Source organism: Cimex lectularius, unplaced genomic scaffold, assembly GCF_000648675.2.
Source record: "Cimex lectularius strain Harlan isolate CLEC.00 unplaced genomic scaffold, Clec_2.1 scaffold233, whole genome shotgun sequence".
NCBI classification, from domain to species: Eukaryota; Metazoa; Arthropoda; class Insecta; order Hemiptera; family Cimicidae; genus Cimex; species Cimex lectularius.
In genome coordinates, this window is record NW_019392939.1 from 704828 (window position 1) to 717234 (window position 12407).

General features: G+C 35.3%; 1 protein-coding gene across 1 annotated transcript in view; it reads left to right on the forward strand.

The window, feature by feature from the left end:
* LOC106666861 (frequenin-1-like) overlaps positions 1-12407 on the forward strand; it is a 61021-nt gene that overhangs the window by 29653 nt on the left and 18961 nt on the right. Inside the window, exon 4 of the mRNA XM_024229433.1 lies at positions 11766-11844. Coding sequence (XP_024085201.1) covers positions 11766-11844 — 79 coding nt within the window. The remainder of the gene's footprint in view (positions 1-11765; positions 11845-12407) is intronic.

Here is a 12407-nt window from a genome sequence, read left to right on the forward strand (position 1 = left end):
ATCAAGTCAGGTGCCAAAAATATCACAAATTTAGGGAAAAACAAATATTGTGTAAAAGAAGGATAAAACACGCTCTCACTCTCACCCTTTCTCTCTACGTGTAAAGAGACACTTAAGCAGAGAGAGAACGAGATAGAGTGAGTAAGAGAAATAATAAATTAATTTTTTCATTTAGGCTGTTTTATATGTGTGGTTAATACCTGACGTTTCATTCATTTAGAACAGGGCTTTCCAAACGTTTAATCCGACGGACCCATTTCACAGAACAAAATCCAGGGCGGGCCTCTCCCATTCAAGTATTTATTTAAAAATAGATACTTATAGTAGTAAATTAAAGTTTTATCAATTAGCCAGTCCATTCCTAATTAGGAGGTGGAGAGGGATAACATTATGAAAATAAACATTAGATTGACGTATTTATCTTTATTTAAAAAAACGGTACACAAAAATCAAACTGGACAGAACGGAATCAATAGGTTGGCAAAAATCGAGCCAAATTCATTTTTCTAAGACTACCTCACTCTTTCAACGTTTTTTCCAACACTCTCTCTCTCTCTCTCTCACTCTCTCTCTCTCTCTCTCTCTCATGGTCTTTTTTTGTTTATTCCTTTCTATCCCTTTTTTGAGACAAATAAGAAGTGAAAGAGGGAAATGGAGGTGGAGAGAAAAAGAAAGAGAATGAGAAAAACATATATAATAAACAACATAGAATAGAACATAATAATAATATAGTAATAACAATGTAATACCAAATAAAACAAAATAAAAAACAGAATAAAAGCAAAGCGCATTTGTGTGTGTGTGACGGAGAGAGAGAGAGAGAGAGAGAGAGAGAGAGAGAGAGAGAGAGAGAGAGAGAGAGAAACAGAAAGAAAGAAAAACATTGTTATGTCCTGGGAACAGGTTCCTTTTAGGACAAAAAAAAGTACAAATATAAAAATTAGCGAGGGCTACAAATATATAAAATAGAGAGAAAGAGAGAGAGAGAGAAGAAAGAGAGAGAGAGAGAGACAGAGAGGGAGAAAGAGAGAAAGAAAGAAGGAAAGAAAGAAAAACATTTTTATGTCCTGGGAACAGGTTCCCTTTAGAACATTAAAACAAAAAGTACAAATATAAAAATTAGCGAGGGCTACATATATATAAACTAGAGAGAAAGAGAGAGAGAGAGAGGGAGAGAGAGAGAGAGAGAGAGGGAAACAGAAAGAAAGAAAAACATTGTTATGTCCTGGGAACAGGTTCCTTTTAGAACAAAAAAAAGTACAAATATAAAAATTAGCGAGGGCTACAAATATATAAACTAGAGAGAAAGAGAGAGAGAGAGAGAGAGAGAAAGAGAGAGAAAGAGAGAAAGAAAGAGAGAAAGAAAGAAAGAAAGAAAGAAGGAAAGAAAGAAGGAAAGAAAGAAAAACATTTTTATGTCCTAGGAACAGGTTCCCTGTAGAACAAAAAAAAATAGTAGATTTATAATAAAACACATACATAACATATAACACATATATAATAAACAACATAGAATAGAACAGAATAATAATATAGTAATAATAATGTAATACCAAATAAAACAGAATAAAACAAAGCACATTTGTGTGGGTGTGACGGAGGGAGAGATAGATAGATAGAGAGAGAGAGAGAGAGAGAGAGAGAGAGAGAGAGAGAGTGAGTGAGAGCAGAAGAAACGGGCAAACGGTTATTTATTCATTAAATAGCCTAATATATAAACGTTTTACTAACCGAAATGTTGTATTTAGAGTATTTATCTTACCAGCGTTAACCAAAAACTTAATCTACATACATTAACACGGTTGTAAACGTTACGTTAAATCTGCCCGAGAAATAAAGTCGATCTACCGAAATAACTGGCAGTTTGGCAGCCGGTATTGTTTTCGCCGTCTTGGAGCGATTTTACGTGCTGGTCTGTCGTGGCGAAAGGATTTATTTCCTCGTTTAATTATTCAACGGAAATTTCTTCTCTATATTTGAAAGCATTTCGGAAGCAAATTGGCACTGGATAGTGAGGAATTATTGATTTGGTGACGTCTATTTTCTCGTCCTCTTGGGTTTTTGCCGTTATAAAGAAATCCGGCTTAGAATATAGAATTAACTTCGGCACAATTAATTGGAAACGTCAATTCTCATTTTGTATTATATAAAATGTTTAGGCATAATTTTGGAAGATTGGAAAATATCTTATGATAGAAAATTACATAATAATCCGCAATGTTTACCACAAAAATAAATTGTATTTTTATTATATCCAATTGTTTTTCATTCTCCGAAACTGAATGAGATTTATCAATTATTTTCTGAAAAGCAAAATTTTCGATTTTCATGAGTTAACCGAAATCAATGAGGCTTGTTCACCCTAAAAACAAACAAAAAGTATTTTCACGTGTATGTTGCTGCGCCAGGGAAAGAAAGACACGAGATTGCTGTTTGTTATTTGCTTCGGGCCCAAGATGTGAGATGAAAAGTGGCTTCTGTATGACAATGCAGTTCGGTAATGACCATTAAGAAAGCCGAGTTTATTTGAACGCAAACGTTCATCTGGACTTTTTCAACGATTCTTCGACAGCAGAATCAACCGATAAAAATAGGGTGGTTTGATGAATCGGGCTGAGCTCCCTGGCGCATATATTACAAATCCTCGGATCGTACATCCTGGATTTAATCAATTCTGATCTTCCTTCAGATGATTTTTCTTTTCGGGTTGAATTTTATTATTGCTACTTTCGATGTTATTAATTAAACTGCAAATATCATATCCTGCGATATATATGTATAGTATAGTTTATCACTAATATGTAGCCTACAAGGAAAAATAGAAAATATGGAGAGAATAAAAAAAAGGGAAATAATCAGAGATATATACATAAATAAATATATACATGTAAAAAGACAGCATGTACTTTTTCATGCGTGCGAAATAGAAAATATAGTGATAGAGATGGAGAGAGAAAGAGAGAGAGAGAGAGAGAGAGAGAGAGAGAGAGAGAGAGAGAGAGAGAGTGGGCGTGAGAGCAATAATAAAATCATAAGCTGGTTCTCGTTTATTTCCCACGGTGATTGATGTATTTTATATACTTGCCTAATGCAAATTTTATACAATATTATTAAATTCACTAATTTCGTGGTCCGCCTGACCAATTAATATATTACAACTAATTAAGGTTTTTAGTTGAGTTAAAAAAAATCAATGGCACGAGCGGGATTCGAACCCACGATCTTGGCTTGATACGCCGCTGCTCTACCACTTGAGCTATCGTGACCTCGATCCACTCGGACACTAACTTCCCATCTCAACCCCACCTTTTGAATTCTCCCTCCTTTTTACCATTTTTTAATTGGTCAAGCGGACCACGAAATTAGAGAATTTAATGATTTAAAATGAAATACACTTTACTAAAGCTCTCCGTGGCCGTTTCATTTGTCGTCGAGAATCCAATCCGATTACACGACGTTTGAAAAATGGCAAAAAGGAGGGAATATTCAAAAAAATTGTTTGCCGAAATTGTTCAACATAATATGAGAGTTGCGTTTTGCAATCACAAAAATAAGCACTCAGTTCAACTTTTGATGAGAAAACGCTTTTAAGCTAATTAATGTATAATTTAACCTCAGAGAAATTTTCAGGAGTGAAACGAAGTTTAAAAATTGTATAAGTAATTCTTCGAAAATCGTGAGATGCGGTCTGGTGTGTAGGTTTCAGAAAACCATTTTCTTTATCGAGCCAACGTTTCGAACTTTATTGATATCATCTTCAGGGCTCAAAGTGATTGTTTTCCTTGTAGATGTGTCATTCTTGTCTGTCGGGTTGAGAGTGCCTTGAAGATGATCTCAATAAAAATCGAGGTTAATCGATCAATAGAGGTTAAAGTTTTCAATATCAAATAGAAGTTAAGTTACAGAGGATTTAAAACTATATAAAAAAACGAGAGACACATACGCGTTTGCCTTCCGGCCAAAAGGAAGCCATGAGTTTTTCTGGTAAGACCTATGCGCAGTCTTGGCAGTACAGTCTTTTCCCTTATCGAGCCGTTTTCTGTGGATCAGGGACCGACGTTTTTCTCAACCTGCCACAGTTTAGGAAGGTTATTTCTATTTTTACAAGCCCGGCAGTTTTTCCATTCTCCTTTTTTTTAAAATTTGAAATTAATAGTTTTAAATCCTCTGTAAATTAACCTCTGTTTAATAACAGAACGTACATTTAAGTGCAAGGTGTTTAGTGACCGTTAGCCAATGATTATTGGCAGATTATGAGATGCGGTCTGGTGTGTAGGTTCAGAAAAATATTTTCTTTATCGTGCCTACCTTTCGGTCTTTATTGAGATCATCTTCAGCAATATCTCACTGGCACTCTCAACACGACACACAAAAATTACGCAGAAAACAAACACTTTGAGCCCTGATGATGATCTCAATAAAGATCGAAACGTTGGCACGACAAAAAAATGTATTTTGAAACCGTCACACCAGACCGCATCTCACGATTTCCGAATAATCATCGACTAACGATCACTAATCACCACACATTTGTATAAGTAATGTTGAATTGGATCTGCCGAATTCAAACAGAATCGACAATTTCTTCTTTCGGGCTACTATAATATAAACTATAAAATATCCCGACTCCTACTATACATTTTCATCATCATCATAATACACCATACCAATAAAGCTAAATCTAGCCAATTACCATGTCTAAAAGAGTTTCATTTGCGTGATTTTAAGAAATTACCCAGATACTCCATCAAGTTTAAAGAATGTAAAAATCATAAGAATCAGGAGATTTAAGTGAGTTGAAGGAAGATTCATCTGGATTGGACTAATTTTTAGGTTCCCAAGCAATCTAACATAAATCAAATTTTAGCATTGCAGCCCTAGCTCAAAATCCTTCTCGTCATTATCATCAACGCTTCGCCTTATATTCACTAATTTCGTGGTCCGCTTGACCAATTAATATATTACAATTAATTAAGGTTTTTTAGTTGAGATAAACTGTGATCATACGGCCTATGCCGTAGGTTCAGCGATTCTCCCCTCAGTTTTAGGGCCCAATGTAGGTCTGTTATTCTCTTATTTGGATTTTGGTCCCCAACCAATCTAACTACATGATCTAGCATCCTATATATACGGTATCGACGGGAAGCCTCTCTCTCTATGTTGCTCATCATAAAACAATCCTTCAGTCAACTAATAATTGACTGGAGTTGAAAAGAGAGAGCAAAACCAGAAACACACCCGATGCTACGCCATGCGACGTTACACGATGCTACCCGACACAAATCCAAACTCCGATTTTCCATAAGGTTGCATTACCCCTGTCCACAAATTACCGACGCTCTGCGATCCCCACTGTCCAGATTTTCGTCGGGTCACATCGAGTACAGTCGAAAACAAAAGAACCGGACACTCATATTTTTATTCAAACTACATGTGTTATTGTCGTTATATTAATTACAACATACTTATTTTAATATAAACCAAATTAACTGTGATTAAGAATAATTAGTTTTTATTTAAAAAATTAATTTTAATGGTTTGTTAGAAAATTAATCAAAACACGATTTTTTGATGTAATGAATTTAACTAGCAATTTATTGTACTCGCTTCGGCGCTACATATACTAAAATTGGAACAATTTATTACACGGTTTTGCTCATAAAATTTAATTAACAATTTATTTCATAGTTTTGCTCGTAAAATCACACCATTTTGTAATGTCGGGTAGCATCAGAACAGGTCACTCATATTTTTTGTAGTTTATTTCAAACTAAGTACATGTAATTTTGTCGTTATATTAATTACAACATGTTATTTTAATGTAAACCAAATTAAACGAGATCAAAAATGCATAAGTTTTTATAAACATTGTTTAATTATGATGGTTAGGAGTAACTTTATTTAAAACAATTAAGTTTAACAAACAATTTATTAGATGGTTGTGCTCATAAAATTTAACTAACAATTTATTACAAGGTTTTGCTCAAAATAGTGCATTAAGAACAAAAGATGCGTTGCGATTGTGATAGTGATTATTGTGATAAACGCTGTGGACTGTACGCGACGTGTGCTTGCGTCGGATAGATGTGCACACCCCACCAAACGTGGCCAGGTGTCGGGTAGCATCGGGTAGCGTCGCATGGCGTAGCATCGGGTAAGTGTGTTCCCGTCTTACTCTCGGGTTGCAAAAACGAAAAAGGACAAACCCACTACCACCCTGTCCGCCAGTCTCCCCCAGTCAGCAGCCCATGATATCCCCAGCCTGATGATCTCTTCAGCCACCAGGATGGGAATATATTTTACCTTTATCTCTTCCTTCTTTTACTAAGTCTCCTTATAGTCAATTCTTGTATTAAATGTACATATTTTTTAAATAAGCTTTTATAGAATTTATAAGGATATAATCATCACACGTCAAGAAAACGAAGGCATTGTAAGACCACATTTCACGTCAGGTACAAATTTGTCTGTTGTTAGAAATTGAATTCAAACTGACGTTTGCAGTCATATCAATAGCGTTGTTTAAAGGTCTCGGGGATTTTGATTATCAATGTTCCCCCGAGAAATTTCAGGTGGAGCGGAACAGACATGTAGGTTGAATTCAATTACGTCCCTCGAGACGTTCCATATTGAAGACTTTTCCTTCTCGCTCGTAAATGGTGTGAGCACTTTAATAAGAAATTTTGAGGAATTTATTGGTAAACAATAAAAACTAGCATGTCGTATAATTCATAATTTTCTAAAGGTATTTTCTCATTTAGTGGTCTACATGAATTTGGTCGTAATATTGAATTGTTCCTTTAAACATAAAAAACGGTAGCACAAAAATGGCCATCGCAAATAATCGTTTTTTTTCTTAAACATATTACATTATTCGTACTAAAACAACAAGTTTCTTAAGTTTGGATGTACACAAAACTACATAAAACACTTGAATCGATTATTCAAATAATGTACTTCGTTTGTTTTGACATTTGTATTTTACCTCTGGGCTTGAATGAAGTTTCAACAGAGACAACTGCTGATTATTTCAAATTTATGGATTTAACCGAGTATAAAACATGTCATCGTGATACGTGTTTATCGAAGAGGTTTACGGATTTATTGATAAAGTTTCGAGAAAAAAGTATTCTTTTAAAAATATAGCACAATGCAAACTCGAATAAATATAACCGGAATTTTTTAACTCTTAAACAAAAAAAAATCACATCCAACCAGTTATACTAAATAATCTGGGTATTATTGTTTAGAATTAATTTCTACCTAATTGACTTAAGTCGAGAAAGTTGAACTGGATTTCCAAGGGAATTTCAACTCGGAGCCGTGAAAAACCGTTTCCTAATGACTTTCACCGCAAAAATACTAACGTTTTCCCGCTGAAATCGGGGGTTAGCTTAACGAGAGAGTGTTAGTAAACCAACACTTCAATCAAAAAAAGAAGAAAAACTGGGCTATAATTGGCAACGCAAATTGAACACGGAATGTAAACGAGGATCAAAACCTTTGCCCTCGAACTGAAAAATAGGTTTATAGTTCAATCCACAAATTTCATCCCGTGTGACGCCTATCGGCTTATAACTTATCATTATAACTTAATGTTATAATGATTAAAATAAGAATTGTCCCAAAATTATACTCAAATTAGACACAGAGGGAGTATGGCCTATTCAAAGTCAATTATTAATTATTTCTTATAAAACAATTTTAATCACACTCATAAAAAAGCTTTCTTATTTTTTTTTCTTCTAAATCCTAAGTATTTTGAAACTACACTAAAAAATAACACACACTAAAACACTTATTTTTTTATAACTTCATTGATCGAAGAGAAATTCAGCTGGGCCATCTAAAAAGACAACCTGTATGTACGGAATACACATAACTAAAAAAAACCTCTTATAGGACTCCAAATTGTTACTTTATGTAAATATTCTGATTTTTAATCCGAAACGTTTTTCAGTTTACAAAACTTTTATATTTAAAAAAAATATTATAAATAAATTCACTAATTTCGTGGTCCACTGGACTTAATTAATATTAATATATTACAATTAATTAAGGTTTTTAGTCGAGATAAAAAAGTCAATGGGACGAGCTGGATTCGAACCCACGATCTTCGGCTTGATACGCCACTGCTCTACCACTTGAGCTATCGTGACCGCGATCCACTCGGACACCAACTTTCCATCTCAACCGCACCTTTTGAATTTTCTTTCCTTTTTGCCATTTTTCAATCGAATCCCGCTCGTGCCATTGACTTTTTTATCTCGACTAAAAACCTTAATTAATTGTAATATATTAATTGGTCAAGCGGACCACGAAATTGGTAAATTTAATGTTTTAAATGAAGTATACTTCACTAAAGCTCTTCGTGGCCATTTCATTTGTCGAGAATCCAATCCGAATACACGATATTTATAATTAATAAAGGTTTTTAGTCGAGATAAAATAGTCAGTGGCACGAGCGGGATTCGAACCCACGATCTTCGGCTTGATACGCCGCTGCTCTACCACTTGAGGTATCGTGACCTCGACCCACTCGGACACTAACTTCCCATCTCATTCATTTTCATTTCTATCTCATTTGAATTTTCCCTCCTTTTTGCCATTTTTCAATAATCTATTTGATTCTCGGCGACAAATGAAAGCTTTACTGAAGGTATGCTTCATTTAAACTTATTAAATTCACTAGTTTCGTGGTCCGCTTGAACAATTAATATCTTTTAATTAATTAAAGGTTTTTAGTTGAGATAAAAAAGTCAATGGTACCTTCTCAACATCACTTCATAAAACATTAGTTTATAATATGTCTTATGTATTGTGTCTGTATGTTTTGTTTGAGTGCGTGAATTTATTAGCGTGAATGGTGAGGGTAAAATATAACTCATCATCGCCCCTCGAACGTTGAGAGCGTAAGAGCGTGTGTTCGGGGTCGATGGCGAAATATTTATAAAAGTACTCCATCGACCCCAATCTAGATTAGTTTGAGTATAGGTCGGTGGAGGAATATCAAGTACTCCCTGACCAAACGGAATGAGTGTACTGTATGGTGTATTTAAGTGTATGAATGTATTTCTTTGTATGAATGTAGTGTTTGAAATGGTATAGAATATAGAATATAAACTTAGTTGGGGTCTGAAATGACGTAGATGTCGGAAGCCCCAATCAAAAAAAAAAATTAGCCCCGCCTATATTACCTTGTTGTGCAGTACTTACTCAAAAATATCACCAACTTTGCTTACCTTAGAGCAAATTCAGCGTAAACAGCGGTCGCATTGTTACGTTAAATAGCTGATAAAATGTCTAAACTTTGTCTGTGCACAATAGGCGAGACAAGGCTTACGCTTATCTGACCAGAATTCTACCCTTCTTCAGCAAAGTGTTCCTACATCAACGCCCTGATGATTAATTTCCTCCTAATTTTGTATTTTTCCAACAACTAACATTTCATAGCAGCAAGGCAACATTTTAACTTATATTTCAATTAATTAAGGTTTTTAGTTGAGATAAAAAAGTACTCCGCTGCTCTACCACTTGAGCTATCGTGACCTAGATCCACTCGGACACTAACTTCCTATCTCAACCCCACCTTTTGAATTTAAAGTTTAAATGAAGCTTATCTTCACTAAAGCTCTCCGTAGCCATTTCATTTGTCGCCGAGAATCAAATAGGTGTAGGCTAGGGAAAATTCAAAAGATGGGGTCGAGATGGGAAGTTAATGTCCGAGCGGATCGAGGTCACGATAGCTCAAGTGGTAGAGCAGCGGCGTATCTAGCCGAAGATCGTGGGTTCGAATCCCGCTCGTGCCATTGACTTTTTATCTCGACTAAAACCCTTAATTAATTAAAAAGAAATTTAAAAAATCTGTAATTTTTGACTAAACATGTTTTTTGAGAATTATATGTTCTATCAAGGCTGTTAAAAAAATATATTGTAAAAAATCGAACGTAGAAAATCACATCAAAATATCCTAAAAATAAGGCTAACTGGTTTATCAAACTTTTAAATGAAATATGTGGGAGCGTCAGTGGCCGTAACTGTTATGACGTTCATTGCTGTAAGGTAAAGGTCCCGGGTTCAAATCCAGCGACCCTGCATTCAAACCCGACATACTTACAAATTTTTTTTTTCAAAAACACCGGCACCCTGTGAGGGTTGATATGATTTCGGTTAATCTAATGACACATACGGAGATAGGGGCAAACAACGCAAACCCGCACTACTGCCGGTCTGGACTATTTTACCCTTTTAAGTCTCTTATGAACGAACGGAACGAGGAAGACTATTTTTTTTCCTTAAAATAAGGCAGAGAAACTACGACTTTTTCTTGCAGTAACAATATTTATTGTGCTAGGCCTTGGTCCCTTATAGGGAGCGAATAGGCATGATACCCGATATAAAGACATCCTTGGGCATGAGAGTTTGGCTATTGTGTCCCAAGTTCCCATTTGTAAGGGAAATGGAAGTGTTTACTCGAACTTAGTAGTAATTAGGGCGACGGTGGCCGCAGTGACGGCACTTATCACTATAATAAAAGATCCGGGATTCGAATCCAACAGCCTTGTATTCGAACCCGACATACGAATGGGCTTTTTTCAAAAACCCGAGTGTTCATCCAACCCCGTTGTTGAAATACCTTCGTGAAAAAAATCAAAAAATCTGCGCAATATTGAACGTTTTAATTATTTATTGTATCTATTGTTTTGTGTCCGTTGTTGGTAGCCACAATTAGAAAACATAAATTTAATTAATTTACGTCTTTTCTGAAACATCTGATGATTTTTGTTGTACAATGTAATAAGAATAAAATAACTAAAGCGTAAATGTAAGAAGTAATATGACATAAAATAACAATAAATAAATAATCAGGAATCTCCTCAAGTTAGCCTCCAAGGCAACCTAAACGTCGAGAANCTCTGAAATGGTTGAGAATCGGACCATGGTCAATATGAACTTTTTTGTTCATTTTAGGGTCAAGAATCTACTGGTGAAGTTTGTAGCACGAGTAGCAAGTCACCCTGTATACATACATATATACACACACACACACAATAAAACTAATTCCTTGTTCTTCCCTCCATGACTTTTTACAAACAAGCTACAAAATCCTTGATAAAAGTTTGATACGGCAGCTTCAGGGTGAAAATTCCTCAAACCCAAGCATGGCCTTAGCTGGTACGTTTATCTAATTAGCTTTGAAGTCAGTATGATGAAATTTGGTTGAGATAAAAACCGATAGTACGATCAGATGATGTTCGGTCAAAGGACCAGAGATAAATGCATTTAGGAAATTAAATAAAATAAGACAAGGTTCAGTGTTGAAGGCAGGTGAGGATTTCTATGGGGAAGAAGGCCTTTTATAGTTTTCCGATTAATATAAGAGGATATTTTTTAAAAGAGTTCGGAAATACAGCGATTTTTAAGTAACAAGATCGTTCGGAATAAATCGAGATAGCATTTTCTCCAATATTTGATAAAAACCGTATTATAAAAGTATTAATTTTCCATTGTATGTAAGGTTTGAAAATTTTCAACAGTTTATACTATAAAAGAGTTGAATCATTTGTTGGGCGGGGCCCTCGGAAAATAATTATGCCCGTGCGCTCTTGTGAGATAGGATTTTAATACAATTATAAACTTCGGAAGTAGGGGACTTTCAGCGATCGCTTATCGCATGCAAATTGACCTTGTCGAAGGTCAATTTCGACGAGTAAGAACGTTTTCTTCAGTTCATCGATTGTTAACTGGAATCAATTTTGTTTCAGGACGGCTCGATCGAGTTTGAAGAGTTTATTCGAGCGCTTTCCGTCACGTCCCGAGGAAATTTGGACGAGAAACTTCACTGTAAGTCACGATAATAATTCTATTTAAAGATGCTACTTCCATGCAAAATACAAGATGAAAGCCTAACTAACCTCTGTAACATACTACATTCAATATGTAGATTCACCCATTTACATATCTGTAAATAAGCAATATACAGTATAATTTATGAGGAAAGGACTTCCGATATGACGGAATATTCAGGCAGCTTTATTCTATTACGCATTGTCCTTTTTAAAAAGATAGTTCCTACTCACAGTAAGTTGTTTTGTAACGATCCGAATTTCGAGCCCTTTAGCGCATCATCAGATTGAAGACTTCCACAACCACGTCTCTCGACATGAATTGCCAAAGTGAACCCGCTGATACCTCCGCCAACGCGACGTTCCAATTATCAGCTGATTTTTTTAANTGTAGAAGTCCTTCAACCTGATGATGAGCTAAAAGGCTCGAAATCCGGATCATTGCAAAACAACTTACTGTGAGTAGGAACTATTTTTTTAAAAAGGATTGAACACCACACCACACTCACTCCATCATTCATCATTTCTATTACGCATTGTCTTCTGTAAGAAAATGGCTGG